The sequence below is a fragment of the Lepisma saccharinum genome, chromosome 4, assembly GCF_977018435.1.
Source record: "Lepisma saccharinum chromosome 4, izLepSacc3.1, whole genome shotgun sequence".
NCBI classification, from domain to species: domain Eukaryota; kingdom Metazoa; phylum Arthropoda; class Insecta; order Zygentoma; family Lepismatidae; genus Lepisma; species Lepisma saccharinum.
Window position 1 is genome coordinate 7,387,686 of NC_139232.1, and position 22,026 is coordinate 7,409,711.

At 37.4% G+C, this 22,026-nt stretch overlaps 2 protein-coding genes across 5 annotated transcripts in view; one reads left to right on the forward strand and one right to left on the reverse strand.

The window, feature by feature from the left end:
• The window catches only part of gprs (speckle type BTB/POZ protein), a 352,627-nt gene that overhangs the window by 63,335 nt on the left and 267,266 nt on the right, over positions 1-22,026 (forward strand). The gene's annotated exons all lie outside the window — the stretch shown is intronic.
• The window catches only part of LOC145986365 (alpha-amylase-like), a 307,352-nt gene that overhangs the window by 49,776 nt on the left and 235,550 nt on the right, over positions 1-22,026 (reverse strand). For 2 of the 4 annotated variants that reach the window (XM_083120266.1, XM_083120264.1), the window contains exons 2-3: positions 8,015-8,201; positions 4,324-4,475 (exon numbers count right to left, since the gene is read on the reverse strand). In XM_083120266.1, coding sequence (XP_082976392.1) covers positions 4,324-4,475; positions 8,015-8,176 — 314 coding nt within the window. In that variant the 5' untranslated portion in view covers positions 8,177-8,201. Of the gene's footprint in view, positions 1-4,323; positions 4,476-8,014; positions 8,202-11,674; positions 11,762-17,353; positions 17,413-22,026 lie in introns of those variants that run through there. The other 2 variants (XM_083120263.1, XM_083120265.1) reach the window with 2 other exon arrangements.

A 22,026-nucleotide genomic window follows, 5' to 3' on the forward strand; every position in this document is an offset into this window, starting at 1 on the left:
TTGCATGGAAGATTTTCTAAATGCCTGAAGTATATCAGCTGAGAGGGTCACATCAAGTTTCAAATATGCCATGTGATAATCACCAAATGTCTTGCATTTTAAATTGTTCCACATCAAGTGGGCATGGTGATAATCTTCATCACTGATTCCAGATCCTCTGATTCTGCTGTAAAACTCTTCTTGTGGTGGCAGGGAACACTCATCAAATTTAGAAAAATCTGTAACATAGTCATATGGATATACACCCTTCCGCCTAATTAATTTCAGGTCCAGATTTGGAAACGAGGCACGTGTGATTTTGAATTGATCATCAGATAATTGATTTGCCAGTGTAGCCAGGCTAGCAGGTAAAAATCTGTAAGAATCAAGAAATCTTATGTGAATAGGAACACCATTAACTTTAATTATCTTGCTAATAGATATATATTTCTCATCATTTTCAGCTAAAATATTTAAATTCTGTTTCTCAAACCCCTCGTATCTGATCATATGATGGAAATCATAATTGGATGCTCCGTGGCAAAATATGGGGATAAATTTTGGTCTCTTGATCTGAATATTACAGCTATTACACAGGGCCATTAAGAATTTACCATCTGTATGAGAATGGTGTTTCACCTTGATATTTGTATCTGAAAATTCAGAATCACATACCGGGCATTTTTCTGCATTGTTGAAATCTTCAATCTGTTTCTCTGTTAAAGGCAACATAGGCTTTGATATTAATAAGATGTTAGATGCTATGTCACGGCACACATTTTCTATTATATGTGCAAATATTTTGATGGCATTTGGTCCCATGTATGAATATTCTTTAATAACAACACCATCCCGTATAACCATAAAACAAAAGCTGGAAGGTTCGTGTTGCTGGTATGGTGTAATTGCAGATTCTTCTGGATCTGGGCTACAGAATGCAAGAGGTTTGAGGTTCGATTCAAAATCACAGACAATATATGCTGGGTGTTCCAACAAGGCTTCAAACTTTTTGAATTTGCAATTTTCACTTGGATTGGGCATCACCATATGAACAGGTTTATGATTGCCACAGTATTTCAGATGCTCAATTAGCTTGTTTTTGGCAATTTCCGCATTTTTTTCACGAACCCCATTTACCATTTTTTGACCATCAAATACAGATAAACATCTTCTGCACAACTTGAATATTGTATGAGTTTTGTCTAGTTGTGTTCTCACCAAAGCTTCAAGATTATGTATCAGAGTATAATGATATGTGCCATCCCCTTCAATTAAAAGCAGATCAATCGGAATAGCAGATTCATCATCAAGTGTACTGATTCTGAGAGGATCTATCAAGCAATTGCCAGTGGAACAAATAAATACATTAATAGATAATTGTTTGCCATTGATGTGCCTAGCCCTTTTTTCAAATTTATCAATATTCTCTACAGACATTGGATATTCTAAACCCTCCATTGCCTCGTCAAAATCATGTTCATGCTGTTTGTAATAACTTATTCTCTCAGGATTTCTTGAAACTGGATACAGAGCAGCTAAAATACACCACAAAAAGCATTTCTGGTCATTATTTTTTATATTGACCACGGCTCGTTTGTTTTTAATATTGGCAGGTAATGGCAAATATGTAGATCCTTGTAATGGGCTGAATTCAGAAATATTAACATATAACTTGTGCGGAGAGCCACATAGGCTCCATCCGGACTCTTTTGCCGCAAATTCAGAGTGTTTAATGTTCAGTTGATTTATCAAGCTGCTTATTATTGTGTCTGAATTTGCATTTGAGTATACAGGTACAGTTTCTGTTATGTGGGGCTGTGTAAATTTTGTGCCATTTGGTTTCTTATATTGTGTAAACAATTTGAGGGAGAGCTTATAAGAGCCATTTTGTGCATTTAGAATTGCCTGGAGATTAGGATTTATACTGTTCAAGAAATTCTCAATGCCGCATCTTGGCTCTGATACAAACCGGTGATCCCTTAATTGGCCGTTAAAACTGCTACGGATAGGTTCATAGCGTGGCTGCTTTGCTGCTCTGGCATTAAGAGGTGCTTCGTGCTTTCTTTTCAGACCAGATGTGGATGGTTGTGTTGATGATTGTGCAGAGCAAGTATCTTTATGTGTATATGTGAAGTATTGCATGCTGTATTTTCTATTGCATTTGGGGCAAATTTTTGTGGGAGTTTTGTATTTGTCCGGGTTACAAATTTTTTGGTGTCTGGCCCAATTAGAGCTAAATATATTTTTATTGCATTGATTACAATATTTTTGATTCGGCATTTTTGTTGTTGTTTATTATATACAATTTCCTGGGTTTCAATTCAAAACTTTATACTGAATAAAAAATATCAGTTGGGTTCAGCTGTGTGATTTGTATGTGTGTGTATGTGTGTATGTGTGTATACACTTAATATTTTTGGCTTTGGTATTTATATAAAATTTCCTGGGTTTTAAATCTAATCTCTATGCCTATCTTATGACAGGTTGTAAAGCCAATAGCCCACAAGTGGAAAAAAAGAATAAATATTCATTCACACAGAACAAATATAAGCTTGACTCTAAATATGAGTGGATTACAACAAATATCAGATTTTATATTGTTCAATACGAATATTTAAACCAGTAAGTATGAGAAGTACTGTAAAAACACATCTGCTCTCCTCAGCCACGCTCACAATACTGGCTGATGCAATACTCGGGAATTTCTGTAAGTATTGGCGCTGGGGAGAAACGTGCAAAGCAAAAATCAATACTATCGTCTCGGGAATTGTACACACTGACACAGAGAGGGGAAACATGCAATCACGGGGCAATTCTAGAGGGGCTCTGCATATTGCATTGTTTTAATATTAAATAAACAAATTGAATGGTATCCAATTAAACATAAACCAGAAGTAAATATGTGTATGTATGTATGGATACAAGTTTATAGACAAAAATCTGCTTGAGGGGGGTTGATACTTTCCGAAGAGCATTTTTACAAAACTCTTGGGTTAGGCAGGTGCTACACTTGAACAAAAAGCTCATATGGCCATGTTGAGCAAGTTTTAAGTATAAACAAATCAATCTGAGAGAGCTCTTCCTTTCTGAAGGGGCATTTTTACAAAAATCTTGGATTAAGCAGAGTTCCACACTTGAGCAAAAAACTCATATGGCCATGTTGAGCCTGTTTTAAGTATAGCCAAAACTGCTGGAGAGGTGCTCTTCCTTTCGGGCACTGTCCGTAGTATCAATACCACTACTACCCCATGTAATAACATTTTGTTAAATGCAATAATAATTATATTACAAATATTTTAATTAAAAATCATCACGTGAGAGACACTCTCAATCTTTAGAGAAAAATACAGGGTTATTCAAAACGATGTAGACAACTCAAAGTGGCGTACCACAGCGCGCTACGACGCCAGGGGTCCCGGGTTCGAATGCAGGCATGCATGTGAGTGTCTCTTCATCAAATTCATCATATCATCACTCATCCTCATCTTCGCGATTAACCAAAGGTGACAGAAAAGCGAAGTAAAATAAACCAAATCAATCAATCATAACTTTATGCACGGAAAGAGTTATCAAACGAAAGCTTACAGTAAGTCAAGTGGTCTACTTTTGATTTTGCCATCCCAAGTTCACGGGTTCGAGTTCTGGCTTGGACATGGTTGTCCTTTGTGAGTGACCCTTCATCAATTTTATCTAATCAATCACCCTCAGAAAAGCGATGTTAAACTACAAAAATACAATACAGTGAGAGAATTTGCTTACAATGACATTTAAAATTTCACGAGTAACTCTACACACGTCAAGGCGATAGTCGAATTCGGCCAATCTTTATCGAGAATCTCGGGCAATGTTGTGTAGTGGTGCGTCCTCGTAAGTCCTCTAAGGTAGTAGGGAGGCATTGGACAAACCTTAGTCTTTCATAGAACTCCAGAAGAAAGCATCCATCGATTAAGAACGGTAGATCTTCCGGAATTGACACAGTTATGATTTAATTAATTACATTATCTCGATCTTGTCAGGTTCTCTTTCAATAACCCTGTATATATTTAACAAGCTGAAGTTTGATTTTGACCAATTTATGCACATGCAGGCTAATTGGGACTGGACCTAAAGTTTAAAGTGGAATACCAACTACTATGTCCCTCCGCCAGGACTTCTTGATTACAAGACGACAACGTTACCACAATGTTATCGGGGAGATCCTATTTTTAACAAGCATATACCAGCCTACGTATAACGGGAAAGGAAACAAATTTCTCGCTTGTTGGTTTCACAAATTGAAATATCAGCTCGTTACACCAACATTTTCTTGATTTAAGTCCCTTTGTGATCGATGCATCCGCTCACCTAACTCCAACGCGGTTGCACCGATCCACCATCTCGATGAATTCCGTTTCGTTCCCTGATCGAGTCTCAAGTTTGTACGATATCGGTTGATATCTCTCCCACCAGGGGCGCTGTGGATTCGTCACAATCACGTTTTCATTAGGCGGAGATACCTTCGAAAAAAAATAATTGCATAAGTCCAAGGATGTTGGGTCTTATTAAAAAAAAAAATGAGCATCTACTCATCAACAGTTTAGAGCCTGAACTCAGCTTTACATGAATGAAAATCATACGGCATGTTCACAAAGCAGCGACGTATTCTGAAAATTTGACCTGATTTACAGCAACAATTCTTAATTATTGTCAATGCTAATTATACACCCCATCGATATTAATTTGATGTAATATAAATAAAACACCATCAAAACCCTTAGTGACTGCGGAGATGTGTTCTGAGAAGGAAAGTTTCTCTTCAAATATGACTCCCAGTTTTTTTTTGCGTTGCAACTCTTTGTACGCAATTATTATTTATGAAGTATTTTGTATTTAATGTGTTTTTCTTTAAGGAGAACGTCATTGTAGTACATTCTATAAATGTATGTAAACAAGCTCGGACAGATGTGTAAGGAGGGGACTTGTAAATGGACTTTCTAAAAATATGTGTAAAATGTGTGGCAGTACAATGAGAATATGTCTAACATTTGTGACAAAAGTACGTGATTACTTCACTTGTAATTGTGAAGTATTTTAATTAAAATAACTATCCTTCAGTTGAGAGGTTACGCATGTCCGATTTCACCGGTAATCGGTGTGGCTACAGGGACACACGTTGGAGTGACACAATGAAGGCAGTGCGTGAGTGATGATCACACACACACACACACACACACACACACACACACACACACACACACACACACACACACACACACATACACAACAGGTTATAAAAAGTACGAGAAATCGCTTTATTTAAAATTATGGCAGGGAGAACTTTAGAGTACATGCTTACTTCAGGAAGATCTATTCTTCAATGACTGGAGTAAGTGCTCATTTTTATTAATACGACCCATTGATATTTCTTATTTATAATATAAATATAATATATATCCCTACAGGAAACGAGGTTGGAGTTACATACACAGCACTATGCAGCTTAAAACAATTATACTATTCTCTGTGGAATGCCGCATTGTCAGTGAATGGTCGGATCGGTGGTTAGTAGTGGAGAGATGGTAAAGCATAACTTTTACAGATTCGGCTCTGCATCTCTCTTCAATATATATTATATAACATATTATGTACGGAATAATAGTAATCTAATATATTACTTATTAAATAAATTGTTGTAGTTGCTCATAATTAGAATTATTCAGACACGGTCAAGAAAATCTTTTCATATTTAATTTTGATTCATTTGCTTTATTTTACTTCGCCTTGTGCCACTTTTGTCTAATTTGGGGTTGAGTGATGAGGTGATGAAATTGATGAATGGGCACCCATAAAAAACATTCATGTCCAGGCTGGGATTCGAACACAGGAACCCCTGGCGTCGTAGTGCGATGTGCTGACCACTCCGCCACGGGGGCCGGTCAATATTTAGTTTTCTATTAGAGAGTGCTCAAACAAATCTAAAACACTGTTGATGCATAAAATAACTCCTTTGTGTTCTCGCGTTCATTTATGGCTAAATTCCATGCCAGTTAGACGTAATTTATCAATGAGATGATATACCAGGGCTCTTCAATTTGTCAAGCTTTAACTTCACATTAATACGGGGGTAAGGGATGACCCTTTTTTCGGAGACACTCAAATATCAAGCTCCCTTCCACGTAGTACACATTGGATTGCGTTTTGCACTAGCGAGATTCTGCCGTCTGGACTGACTACCATATGGCGCCCATGTTGTGTATTGTTGTTGTATGTTTGTCCTTTCATCCATTTCATTTTATCACCCTTCATCTTCATCTTCGCAATTAGCCAAACGTGGCAGAAACACGAAGTAAAATTAATCAAATCAAACCATAATCCACAGAGATCATAGTTGGAACTTGTTTATGCAGTTGAAATTGCACAATTGTTAATATCCAAATTGAGTGTTGGAACTAACTTTTTTTTTACACATGTGTCACTTCTTTCATTCAACAGGATTACGGCCAAAAATCAATTTACCCTTGCTTACACTTTGTGACAATCGTTTTATTATAATTTATCAGTAAAATTCCTGAAAGTGGATTGAATTTGAATTTAGCCATTGTACAGGACAAGGCACATGATTTTTCAATGATTTTCCTTTTCCAGTTACAATTTTACGCCGCTTTCTACAGCTCCAAGATATTCGACAATGTACGTATATGATGAAGTGATAAAATATGTGTTGTGACAAACAAAATACAAACATACGATTACTACGTGGCGGACACTATTACGTTAAGAAAACATCAAAGTTTACACCTAAATTGGAAAGTGGCATCGAGATAATTGTAAATAAATACATGCACAGACTCTTGAGATATATAATATTTAACATATAAGTAACACTCTATGAAGCCAGGGCTCCCAAGTTGGAATCTCGGTCTTGGTATGGGTATTCTTTGTCAATTTCATCATACAAGGTTCGCTCATAAAAAAACGAACTTTTTTTTTTTAGGGATAGGAAACAAGTAATTACCTTCAAATTACTTTATCACCTTCAAAATAATCACCAGAGGAGGCAATACACTTTGACCAGCGTTTGTACAGTTCTTGGAAACACTGTTGATAGTCATTGACAGTATGTCAGTAACTGTTTGCAAAATACGCGTAAAATTTAATTTAATGTCCGCGACGTCGTCAAACCTTCGCCCTTTCATAGCCATCTTACGCTTGGGAAAATGGAAAAAGCAGCAGGCGATAAATTCTGAGAATATGGAGGAGGGTGATTGATCACTGTCACTGAATGCTTAGCAAGGTATTGTTGTACAGACAATGCGGTATGAGGTCGAGCATTATCGTGTAACAGAAACCATTGGCCAGAATCTCAGAGGTCCTTCCTAACCCGCTGCATCCTTTCTGAGCCAACCAAGCACTTCCTTTTAATACCACTGATTGATTGTTTGGTTTTCAGGGACAAATTCATGGTGGATCAGTCCTTGGGAACTTTCTCCAAATTGTCGTTATTCATTGACATTGAGGGGCGTCCTGATCTTGGTTCATCCTCGACACTTTCAATTCCACCTTCGAAACGATTGTATCAGTCATATACCTGGATTCTTGATAATGCTTCATCACCATACACTGGCCGTATCATCTGTAACGTTTCGGTAAACGATTTGCCCAATTTGTAACAAAACTTTATGCTGTAACGTTGTTCCATCTTGGTGAGCGTATTTTGTACGCCGACTGCACATGACCTTCTCTGACGAACGCTTGCCCCGATACCGACTACCTCCTGTAACAGGTTGAAACATGCACTGACAGGAAGTTTAGATATAGCTCATTGCAGTGTTGCCAGATTACGGTATATTTTTATTTGGTTTGGTTCTTTTTTTGACAGTTCGGTTTCTTTATGGGCGGACCTTGTATTATCACTCATCCTTATCGTCGCGATTAGTCAAAAGTGGCAGAAAAGATACGATAAATAACAAAAATCAAATGAAATCTTGAGCCTGTGCATTGTTGAAATTCACAAGACAAACACACACACACACACACACACACAAATGAAAGTTACCTGAACTCCACCAAAACCATAAGGTGATAAAAAGCGCTCGCATTCCTCCCCAATGTCCTTCCATCTCCACTCGAATAAGTGGACTATGGGGCCCACGGTGTGCGGGTCCTTTTGAGAAGAGACGGCTCCCGCTACGCACAGAAGACACAACAGGAATTCCATGTTAAAAATTCCTCAGATCTCGGCCCTGAAATTGATAATCGTTTTTAATATCATGCCTAGTAGTTATGTTCTAGAGCCCGGGACATTATGTCCTATAAAATGTTAAAATATGTATGTAATTATGGTATAAAAACGAAAAAATATGCCATGAAAAATTAAAAATATGTCAGAAAATTCAGAAGTATCCCCAGTAAAGCCAAAAACTTTACTTTACAGTACTTTCGAATGTCTCATTATACGGGATATCAGTATCTTCCAGGGAAGATGGACTACGAAGGGGGTGGGGGATTAAATGAAGTCAGAATCCCTTTAACCATATAATGTTGTAGAAAATACTGACAATATATTATGAGGTTCACTGCAATTATCCAAAATGTTATTTGCTATTATGTCAGATTTACACCTTTGTGGAAAGTAAAGAATAATTGGCAGCTCGCTATAAAAAGGGGGTATTTTTGTTCTGTACCAGTTGGTAAGAAGATGACATCTGCTTTAATTTCTTCGTTCGTAATTTCCTTATCCTGCCATCGATAATATGAACTATCCGTTGTGCTAAAGGTACGAATTATAAAATTAAAATAAATATATTATAAAATAATCGATTATATGCAAGACAATTACGAAATTATACAGAAATATGTCTTATTACGAAAAAATTGAAGAAATATATTGTAAAAACACGAAATTGGTAAAATATGTCAAAATATGCCTTATCAAGTTTGTCTATTTCGACTGATTTTAATCAGATATGTAAAGATCTCACCCCAGTATCCGATCTGATGCCAAATAAAATATTTGTTATAACATAAAATCCCAGGCCCTAGTTCTGACTATGGCTTGGAAGTTGATGACCAAGAAAATCTCGAGTTTTTTGATTTGTTGTTGATTTGGTATTTTACTTTGCTTTTGTGCCACTTTTGGCTATTTGCGAAGAAGAGGATGAGTGATGATATGATGAAATAGATGAATGGACACTCACAAACGCCGATGCTTAGACCGGAATTCGAACTCGGGGCCCCTGGTTTTGTAGCGCGATGTGCTAACCACTCCGCAACGGAGGCTGGAAAATAACATTTCGAAAAATGACCTATAGAATGACCTTAAAATTGTTAAATAATGACCTAGAAATGGCAAAGAAAAAACGAAAAATATTTTTTGCTCTTAAAATGAAAGCTTAATTTTTCACAAATTACAAAATAGTAGCTGAATAATTCGATAAAATCAGATGTTTATGGTTTGAAAGTACTAAAGCAAAAGGGGGGGCGAATCACCCCTTTAGTGTGGATGGCGTATAATATATACGCCCTCCGCATTGTGCTGCTGTAGTGCGGAAGACGTATATATACGCTTTATGCTTGTTTCGACTATATTCGATTTAATGTGGCGTATATAGTCAAACAGACGTTTGGTGAGATAGTTCTAGCTGTAGTAGAAACAAAAAATAGTAGCAAGAGAGGAAAAATAAGAAACTAAAAGAAAGAAGAAAAAGGGAAAAATCATATACGCTTTATGTTTGTTTCAACTATATACGCCACAGAAAATCGAATATAGTTGAAACAAACGTAAAGTGTATATACCTAGGTAGCACAATGCGGAGGGCATATACTTTGACGAAAAACCTACATTTTCCAGTAGCGACTTGTTGCACAAATTCCACACATAAGGGGTTGTGCTGAAGTAGTTTTCTTAATTTTAACTTCAAGGTTAGCCTACATAAAACTCATCACAAGGTTTTTCTGTAAAGTCATTGTAACAACTCCTTTCAGAGTATACCTTGCACGACACAGTCAATCTACAGTTGTGTTTCACGTGCATTCGATTATAATTTTCTTTTATGTTGTTACTATTTTCACTTTAAAACTACAGATTTAAGGGATAGTAGTGACCAACAAAGGAACCTCAAAGTAGGCATCATACAAAGTATTTCAAGTTTGCTGGATGAAAAATAAATTTACCTAAATTATTATCTAGTCCATTGCCAAACATTTCAGTTAAAAATAATATTGTGCTTTTCCATTGACTGAATATTTTATTAATGACAAACTTGATAAGAAGACCATGTCAGGGAATTTAAATATATAAGTTATGCTAGCAAATGAATTTAAAATTCACTAAGCAAGAGAGGAAGAGAAAAATAAACTCCAAAAATGAAAAAATGCATATAAAACCGCCAAAATATATTGAAAAATGACCTAACAGCCAAGCAAGCGGCTAAAATGCAAAAAAACTGCAAAATAGAAACAATATTTTCTGGTTCTAACTGAAGGGAAACGGACTGATATAAGGTTTAGCACTGTTTTCAAGGCTGAGAAAAAATATGATTTTTCATCAACTTCCGAGCCCTGGTTATGACTTAAAAATCACCAAAATATGTAAAATAAAACTCATTTACGATCTAAAAGTTTCATGGAAAATATGTCCTAACAACAATATAACTTTGTAAGTTATAAATTTTGTTTTCTCGTATGTCTGACTTCATAAACGTATGAAACGTAGACATTTATTTTTATCCAAATATGATTACCATGTGCTGGATTATTTTCACCTACATGTTGTTAATTTAGTTACATACACGTCGAATATCGAGTCCACTGCGTTACAACGTTACCCTCGCACAAAATACCCGCGCTCTCCTCTGTTTCCACTGTTGCACACAGGTAATTTAGCTTTGGGTTCATATTGTATATTCTGTAATATTCGATACCCGATGGAGAGAGACACATAGTGGTTCGGATCCCACTTTAAACTGTCCAGTTTCAATTAGCCTTAGTGTGCATAAAGTGGTCTTAAAACACCAACTCAATCAATCAATTATATTGTATATTCCATAGCTATAATGAGTGCCATGGCAAAGTTGTTTTGTTATTAATAATCTCCAAACAATATTAGAGTTGACGAGTTGTATCTTTGCTGGTGGCCTTTACTACTACGCGCAGAGAGAGAGAGAGAGAGAGAGAGAGAGAGAGAGAAATTTCCGTAGTTTCCACCTACTCGTCATTTGGGCGTCGACAGCTCTTGAAAAGCAATAGGAGAATAACGCGCAGCTTGCTACTGCGCAGCCGCCCTTGGTTCTCCCGCTAAGATACAGCTCGCCAACTCTAGTCATTTCATACGTACGACAAATACATTTGACCGCACAAAAGTCCGTTGCTTTTACAATTACATTGATTCCAACGATATTACGATTGATGATTACATTAAATAGATAGAATTGATAGAGTTGGTGTTTTAAGTACACTGTATGCACAGTAAGGCTAATCGGGACTGGGCCATCAGTTTAAAGAGGTATCCGAACCACTATGTACCTCCACCGGGTATCGAACCCGGAAACCCTTGTTTCCTTTTTGCACGCTTTTACTGAATCACCCTGTATATAACCTCTGAACGTTAGACTCCAGATTCGTAAAATGCAGAATTTTTACATGGAATGGACCGTCTAGCAGACTGCCTTATTTTCCTTACGAACTTAAAAATATGTATGATCCAGATAATACTTACACGCACCTGAATCCGTCCTACATGCACCAAAACGTGACAAGTGGATAAAATTCTCGGCACGGTTAATGAACGTTCGAATCAACACAATCTAACACTGCACTAAGTGGACGAAAATATGGAAGATGCGGAAGTAAGTGTCTCCCCTGTATTATTTTCCTGTTAAACTATCTGACACTCGTGACGTGAGATCCTGCCGGCCAATAAGGAAATAAGGGAAATTGCTGTTGAGCGTAAACACGCTGATTTATGAACGGAAATATCTGGTTAACAGTTACTCAGAAATGAAGTATGGCTGCTCATTGATTGATTGGTTGATCGAAATATGTTACTTTGCATTGCATTTTCTAACACTTCTGGTTAATCGTGACGTTGGGGATGAATGGTGATATCATGAGATGGATGAAGACAGTGCTTAGCGTGGTTTTAGTCAATAGCCGGAATTCCAACCACAAATGAGCAACGGTAAAGTTCCCCGTGCATATAGCACCGTGACACATTTAGGGGATGTGCGGGTAGGTCAACTGGCGTACGCAGAGGGGGGCTGAAAGGGTTATTGCCCCTACCCGAAATTTTTAGAAAATACAAAATTCAAATGAAGTCAGTAATGAAGTCTTAAAAAAAACTTAAAATTATTTTTTGTGTTTTAAAAATTTAAAAAAAGAAGATTTAAAATGGTAATTTGAGCTCATATCTTAAGCAGAAGAAAAACAATGCCGAATTTAATTTACGGTGATGTATTTTATGATTCAAGCAAAGATTTAATCTCAATCTGATCAGTAAAGGTTAGATTCATGGCACTGAACTTGCGTTCACATTCAGCTGTAGATATTGGTACAATTTCAATTGAATTCGCATAATCCTTGAGTGAGTTGGAAATGTGTTTTGAATTTTCTTTGTAGATGTGAAAATCTTTTATTAGTGACGCATACATGCTTTCGCTTACATTAAAGTTTCCCTGACATGTCTTCATAACAATTCTTAATCATCTAAATGCCATGTGTGTGCGTTTAATAGGGCTACACGGGAAAATAAACCTAAGTGTTCAAACCGGTGATTCATATTGTCCACCAAAGTTTAAAAAGATTGCTTTTGAACGTAACGTTTCCTGTAACTCCTGAACTACCGTTCTCCTACACAGTGAATCAATTGTTTTCAATGTTTCAAGACTTTTCATGTCAATTTCTTTCTTTACTCTAAGAATTGAAAGATTTCGGTTATGCAAATACAATGATAGTACTTTCAGTATTTGTAGAGAGTCTTAAAATATAGGAAATTATATCATAAATAACTACTTTGTCAAATGTTTTACCAATGCTACTAACCTGAACCTCTCACGAGACCATCTCGACTTATTTTTTTAAGATACAACAATACACTACAGATCTCAACAAGAGATCTAACAGGATTAAATGACGAAGCGACCCAACGTGCCGAAAACACATCCCAGTTTTAGTTTTCGATATAAAAGTATTTTTAAACACCAGAAGTCTGAACAAATATCAAATACGTGGCATCTAGATGGGAGAAACCAGGGACGCAAACTTTTCAATACATTGGGTGGGCTCAAACAATTTATCGTTATAAATTGGACAACGGAATTTGCGTATGTAGCTATGGTGCGGTAAACTTAATTGAATTCAACTGGAACACTATAAGTAAGATATAGTTTACAAGTGGGTGGGAAATAATGATACCTGGTTGAGATATGTCATTCATAACCAGAGATTTGATGGTTCAAGGCAGAACGGGGGAATCCCTCCTATCACCCTTCAAATCGTACCCTGCATTAAAATGAATAGATGCATGTTTGTTTGCTACTACAAAATGACGAACTTTTGATTTTCCGTTCCATCACATTCGAAATGAGCCTAAAACGAGGTATAGAGCTTTATATGTTTCGGAATCAACTGTTTTTAAAATAACTATACATTCTAAAAATATAAAGAAATAAAATGTATTTATGTGAACTTTCGACTAAAAACCAGGATATCCGTGGGTGCTCTTCTAAAATGGAATAATCCATGCCCCGAAACATTATATATATATATAAAGTGTGTGTGGGGGGGGGGGTTGTGTGTGTGTGGAGGACGAATTTTGTACCCCCCGATGAAGGAGAAATGTTCCTGCGCCATTGAACGCACATATATGCCCCATCCAAGTTCACAAGTTTAGCCCACCCAGAAAAAAATCCTGTGTACGCCAGTGCGGTAGGGCCCCACACATTCTCGATCTCGGCCATTTTGAAAGTGATGTGATCAACACCACGCTCCGGCTGTCTTTATTCCCCCAGGGTTGTCCACAGATACCCATTGATTTGAGACTGAGTGAGCCCCAAAGCCAACAACAAATGAATAGACTCGAGAACTATTACTACAGTCCTTACCAAAAGTTTAAGACCACCTTGTCATGTGTTTTTCAGACAAACAGAAAAAAGTACATATGCGAGTGCTTTTCATGAAATAAACACTTTAATACAAAATTGGAATTATTATGTAATGTTATTGAAAGGTACATCAAGATCAAAAAAGTGTAAGGGCATATTATTAAATACTTATAACTAATAGATGCAACTAAAGGTACAATTTGTAAAATCATTAAATCTAAACTTTGAAAATATACTGGGAAACAAACATTTCTCCTTAAATTATATGAATGAAATGTGAAATTTTAATAGTCAATAGGTCCACCTTTAAGTTTCAAGCACATTTGCACACGTTTTCTCATGCTGCGGACCAATTTCTGACAATCTTGTGGCGTAATCTCATTTCATACTTCGGAGATCTGTTCAAGAAGTTCCTGAACATTCCTTGGCTCGCGTCAGGCTACCCGAAGACCAATGGTATTCCATAGATTTTCTATAGGATTCAGGTCCGGACTTCGTGTTGGCCAATGCAACATTGGGATTTCCCTCGCTTGAATCCAAGCCATTGTTGCTGCTGACGTGTGGCAAGTCGCGTTGTCCTGCTGGAAGACGAAGTACCTGTTGTGGTGCTTCTGCGCGGACGGGAGCATGTTATCTTTCATTTTTTCGATGTATTCTCGTGAATCCAACTACCTTACTGCATGAATTTGTTTATTGTGTTCGCCACGCAGGTTTTACTCACATTCAATGCGACTGCCATTTCTCTATGAGACCTATTGCATCTGTACATACCAATTATTTGCCATTTCACGGCCACGGGTACAGATTTTTTCCCCATTATCACGTAGCTTGCGATTCAAACAGCCTGTTTATTATCAAGCGTAACGAAAACAGGTTTGGACTTTCACAATGCTGCTACTCGAGATATGTCTTTCTGCGTCATCTATTGACACACATTTCAACTAATGACTGATAAAATTTGTTCACTCCAGCGCAGTCGCTGAGGAAGATATTGTTATCTGAAGACCTCTCACTTTTCGCTGTATTTTTTTTTATTTTGCGAATTTTAGAAAAAAAATATAAAACACGAGAATTTTTGTTTGGATTTTATTTTTTTGGGCCAAAACCTTCGTTCATGTTCCACAATACTGGAAAAATTCAATACTGTCATAACGACGCCGGTTAAGTGTATACACATTCATCTGTACTTCAAAATGCTGGATTTTTCAGTTAAGAAATTTGATTTTCCACTTTCGTATCTCAAGAACTACAAGACGTATACCAATATTTTTTCGGCAATATATGCCTCACACACTATATTTTGGTCTAGAAATTAATTCGTGCGGTTGTTACGCACACATTGAAGCTGTAGTTCAAACACAAAATACATAAATACCTTAAGAAAAATATTGTCCATCGCGAGCCACCACTTTCGCCCATCTGTCAGGCAAGTTACGGATTCCGTGGCGAAAGAAGTCCTCATCCTTTGAAGCGATCCAGTCAGAGACCCATTTTTCGATATCTTCTGAAGAAGTGAACCGCTGTTCAATCAAATCGTTATTCATGCAATCGAACAAGTAGTAGTCCGAAGGAGCAACGTCTGGTGAATACGGCAGGTGGGGTAAAACTTCCCATCCGACATTTTCTAAATAGGTTTTGACCGGTTTTGCGACATGTGGGCGAGCGTTTTCATGTCTGTTCTCCCATTCTGGTCGTTTCCTGGCCAGAGCTTGCTTCAAACGCATTAATTGTCGTTGATAACGTTCTCCATTAATAGTTTCACCCGGTTGCAGCAGCTCATAGTACACCACATCTTTCATATCCCACCATATGCACAGCATAACCTTTACACAGTGAATATCTCGTTTCGGTTGGGATGGACCTGGTTCACCTGGCCTCACCCAGGCCTTTTTTCGTTCCGGGTTCTCGTAATGGATCCACTTCTCATCGCCAGTAACAATGCGATGCAAAAAAAACCCTTTCTTTTCTGTCTTTGAAGCAGCAATTCGCAAATGGTTTTTCGTCTTTCAATGTCTCTGTCTTTCAATTCATGTGGAACCCAATGTGACATCTTTTGAATCATTCCCATGGTTTTGAGGCGTTTGGAAACTGTTGTTTGATCAACGCCTAATGCTTCTGCAAGTTCTTCCTGCGTTTGACACGAATCCTGATCGAGCAATGCTCTCAATTCTTCGTATTCAAATTTTTTTGGCTGTCCAGGTCGCCCTTGGTCTTCCAGGCCGAAATCACCACTTCTAAACCGGGCAAACCACTTCTGACACGTTCGCTCAGCATGGTCACCATACACTTCCACCAAAATACGATGACTTTCGGTAGCACTTTTCTGCATGTTAAAGTAATGAAGCAGAACACCCCGCAAAAACACTTTATCTGGCACGAACTGCGCCATGTTCAGTTGACTACAAAATGCTGTTGTTGATGCGTCAATCAACTGCCCTATACTAAGAACGATGCGCGCTGACAGGAGTTTTCAACGCATGTGTGGCTACGCGGAACTGTGGGACGATACGCTCGTTACGCCATCTCTTGTCCAGGCGCACGAATTAATTCCTAGACCAATATTATTTCCATAGAATTTCACTCCATATTTGTAACAAAAACTTTCGGTCAGGATTCATTTATACGAAAAAAATTGGTTGTCTTAAACTTTTGGTATGGACTGTACTACTATCACCATCACGACCACCACTAATAATAATAATAATACATATTTATATTACAATAAATATTTTTTTATTTATTATCCGCGCATTTTTCTGGAAAGTAAAGTTTCGATACTCTTTAAGTTAATTATTATTATTTGTTATTGTGCTAATTATGTTCATAAATGATCGTGCATCAAACACACCCACGCATTTCCTTCATTAAAATATTTTTTTTTATTTTCATTCAGACCTTTAAAAATACATCGGTACCACTAGCACGTACCTCCAGAAAAGAGCATTCATTATTATTATTATTATTATTATTATTATTATTATTAATATTGCCGAGAAAATAAATATATAATCACAAGATCTAACACGTCTGTGATTTCAGGATAGCGAGAAAAGCGAAGTAAAATAAACCAAGTCAATGACTCAATACAACTGGTAAACCGGGGCCTCCCCAAATGGCATAGTTGTAACGTCGTTGACTTTTAATCAAGGGGTCCCAAGTTTGATACTCGGTGTAGACACTTGGTACAATAATTCGGATACCACTTTAAGCTGTAGGTCCAGTTCCTTTTTAGCCTTTCAGTGCATAAAGTGGACTTAAAACAACAAATCAAACAAACGATGGCTGGTAAAACTTACCTTCACTGTCCTGTATGCTCTCAGCGTTCAGGAAAGCCAACAACTCGCCAGGGTGACGCTTCAACTGACCTCTTCGACCTTCGCCTATTAATTTATTCCGTGTTATGCAACCAGTGATTACAGCTACTATTGACTCGCTCTGACATTCAAGTCACAGGGCCTCGTGACTTCTCAAAGATGCGTGACGCAGATGATGCTGTTCTTTCTTGCATTTACAGTGACCTCCTCCCCCTCACGCAAAATCGGGATGCATATTCATGTCACACACACAACAAAACACAAGTAATTCTTTCAGTGCCGACGCCAGGAAAAAGTGACTGGGGTGCGGAAAGAGGGCAAAAACCATTGAATGGGGCAGAAACTCTGTCCAAAATTTGCAAAAAGTCCATTTTTTTTATAGTGAAGCAAGTCACCCGCACCATTGGGTGATAATTGATCTAAAAACACCCCACACAAAATTTGGCATCCGAGCTACATTTACCGGCCGTGCCCCACACTTTTTATTTTTCCCATAAGGATAACATGCCTAGAATGTATGCACTCCCGCCGAACCTGCTCTTTGACTCTCCAAAGATTTAATCCCTTTAATTTTTTTAAAAAAAACTTCAGCTCAAAGGTATGCAGTATGCACTTGACTCACACAGCTATGGTTCCCCCCTAGGTCTAACCTGTTTCTATCATGACACAGCAAAACTCCATAACATTTGATAGTGGGTGTTGAGGGACTGAGTATGATGTTAAGTATTTGCCTAACAATAGGTAAGTACTTAAGTTGTAACTTGTACACTCTTTTCATGTTAAGCAAGTACTTAAGTCATGACTTGTACTCTTTTCTTAACATAATATAGTTATAATATTATATGTAACTGTAATGTTTCTGCAATGAATGTTTATTGTGTAACTCTCTGACTTAATTGGATCTCTGCATACCTCTGAGCTCAAGATAAAATAAAACATCAAAGTCGTTGAGGGCATAGTGCAGGTTCGGCGGGGATGCCTACATTCTGGGCATGTTTTCCCAATGGAAAAAATAAAAATGTGTGGGACACGATCGGAAAATGTCGCCCGGATTCCAAATATCATGTGGGGTGTTTTTAGGTCCATTGTCGTCCAACTGGGGAGTGTGGGGGGAGGGGGAGTGACTTGCTAAATTCTCAAATTTTGGGCATCTTCGACCAGACTAACAGGACAGTTATATTGCTCGAACATAATGTATACGTGCGCCCACAGTTACCATCTCTCCTCGAGCTAATGTGCACGCAGTGTATTGACACAGATAAGGGTATACCCTTTTCTGTGGTATTAATGCAGGATTACAAATTACAATAATGTAACACTTGAAAACATAAACAGCCACTCTTGCCCCCTAGTTTTGGCACCTCCGCCCCCCCCCCCCCCTTGCCCAGTCTTGGAACCCAATCGCCGCCACTGTAAACAAGATATATTATATTTATATTTAGCTCTTTTTATTCGTGAGATCTGCCGTTGAACTTTATCGATATACATAAACGTAGCTAATTGCTAACGTTAGGAATGCTTGCAGAAATTGAAGTATTAAAGCCAAGCATATTCCATTTCAGTCACCATGTTGACTGGGGAAACGGTAGTGATTGCTGCCACTACAGTTTTAAGCAATCCGATTGGCTGACGTGTCCGATTGTCTGACGTGACGTCATTAGTGAGGCTAGGTTAGGTTAGGTTAGACTGGGTTGGTTTGGATAGAAGAAGAAGAAGAAAGAGTGTTGTGGTACTAATTACACCCACTGGGAACACGTAAACCCCTAGTTGTTTCCCGTCGTGTTGCGTCGCGTCGGATCATTGTTGGAATAAGAGGTCCTGGTTTTTTAACTCGCCACTCAAGTTCCCTGGCTGGGTATAGTTAGTTGTTCACTGTGAGTGTACCTTCATCACCTTCATCTGATCATCGCTCATCCTCATAAGCAATGAACCACAAATGATAGAAAAGCAACGCTAAGTAATAAAAAATGTGTGGCTTCTCCGTTGCCGTAGTGATAGCGACCTCGCCTTGTAAAGAAAGGACCCAGAGTTCGAAAGCACACAGTAGTTCGTATCCCACTGTAAACTGTAGGTCCAGTCCGGATTGCCTTATCTGTGCACAAAGGGTACTTAATACTGAAATAACAAAATGTAAATATAAATATAGTGCTATATGATATGAATATATATATGTTTATTCGCGAGAGTATTGTTACACGCACATATTTATTGTGAAATTTAGAAGATTGCTTTTATCCATATAGAAAATGCTGATTCCATTAACAGCGTTTTCAAGTGCAATTGAGCATAAACGGTAGTAAACGCATCTTAGGAGTTTTTTCCACGGATTTTAGTGTAAAACCACAAAATACAGATCCCGAAAATGGTGTAATTTTGAACTCATCGATCCTGAAAGGAAACAATTAAGGCAATTTTACTGACAGTGACGGACTGTATAAAAACACCGCATTAAATTGCAACCGTGTAGTTTTCGCGTAATCTATCGAGAACGTTACTTTTTATAAGTGCTGTTAATGGACGCACAGGATATTTCAACATCTCCGTGTTTCTTTAGATTTGTATCGCGAACAAGGCAAGTGATAATAAAAGAGAACGAAGCTGAAGTATATAGACTGTTGAAACGCGATAGACTCGTTCAATCCACCAATCTGGTACTTGACAACGATGCTGTATTTGCATGGACAACAGGAGTGTTTGGAAGGGGGGAGGAGCGTCGACCCCCCTTGAAAATTGTCACCGCTCATTTCAAATTCAAGTTACAAAAAGCGGGAAAGCTTGGTTTTATCATTGTTTGTAACAGAAATAAAATTCAGTTAGTTAGTATTCGAACAGAATAACCAAAGTAAAAACAGTTTGATAAAAAAAAAGTGAGTGCAAACAGATTATGTTTTCATGTTGTACTATTTAGTCCAGAGAATAAATGGTTCCTTAGTTTTAAAAATTCCAAAAACAAGAGTTTTGTGTGAGAATCTTACTACATAAACTTTAAGGCTAATATTTAAATGTTTTCGTGAACTAAGTATATAAAAGTTAATACTAAAATAGATTGATTTAGTTTATTTTACTTCGCGTTTTGTGCCTCTTGGCTAATTTGCGAAGATGGGGATGAGTGATGAAATGATGAAATGGATGAAAATGGACATTCACAAACAACTATACCGACCGGGATTCGAACCCGGGACCCTTGGCGTCGCAGCGCGATGTGCTAACCACTTTTTTTTTAATTAAAAAGGAATACCCCTATTCGGCAGTATTCCCTGTCATTCACACATTTTTCACAATCTTTCACACATGTCAAGTTTCACTGTATTCACATTGGTTCTCATTATTCGGACAAACACAAACATCCAAGCCCGAGCGGGATTCGAACCCGGGACCCCTAGCATTGCAGCGCGATGAGCTAACCACTCGGCCACAGGGTCGAGCGAATACTAAAATAGAATAACTGTGTGTACATACCTGTATTAAATGTAGAAACATAATGAAATCATTTGTGCTGGATATTCACTCATCTGGTGGATCCAGTACAATGGTCTTGTGGGGGATGTAATAACAATAATAATTTAGAATAAAATTGTAATAAACGTAACAGATCAACTACAGATCAAAATTTTCACATCAGACAGACACTTGAAAAAAGTGGGAATATAATCAAAATGTCCATCAGCTATTCATTGATTTCGAAAAAGCATATGATTCGGTCAAAAGAGATAAATTATATAATATATTAGTAGAGTTTGGAATACCTAAGAAGCTTGTTAGTAGGATAAAATTATGCACCAGCGAAACAGAAAGTAAAATTCGTGTGGGTATTAATATGTCTGACAAATTTACAATTCATGACGGGTTAAAACAAGGAGATGCATTATCTCCATTGCTCTTTAATTTTGCCTTAGAATATGATGTTAGGAAGGTAAAAAACTAACGAAGGACTAAAATTAAATGGTATGACTCAGTTGTTAGCATATGCAGGTGATGTAGACTTATTAGGGGATGATATAAATACAATTAAGATTAATGCTAAAATATTTTTCAAAACTGCTAAAGAGATAGGTTTGGAAGTTAACAAAGAGAAAACTAAATATTTGCTTACAGGCCGAAACCAAGTGTTAGGTAATAATCAAAATCTAATTATTGATAACAACTCGTTTGAACCAGTTTCCAAATTCAAATACTTAGGAGTAATATTAACAAGTGAAAATTATATTAAGGAGGAAAAAAAAAGTAGGCTTAATTCAGGAAATGCATGTTACTTCTCTCTTCATAAACTTTTGTCTTCTCGTTTAATATCTAAGAAACTAAAAGTTAAAATATACAAAACAGTAATTTTGCCTGTAGTATTATATGGGTGTGAAACTTGGTCCCTTACATTGAAAGAGGAACATAAATTGAGAGTATTTGAAAATAAGATCCTTAGGAAAATCTTTGGACCTAAAAGGGATGAGGAGACAGGTGAGTGGAGAAGGTTACATAATTTAGAACTACATAATTTGTATTCATGTCCAGATATTATTAGAATAATTAAATCAAGACGACTTAGGTGGGCAGGCCATGTGGCACGAATGGGAGAGGAAAGAGGAGTTCACAGGATTCTTGTTGGGAAACCTGATAGTAGGAGACCTGTAGGAAAGCCAAAACGAAGATGGAGGAACAAC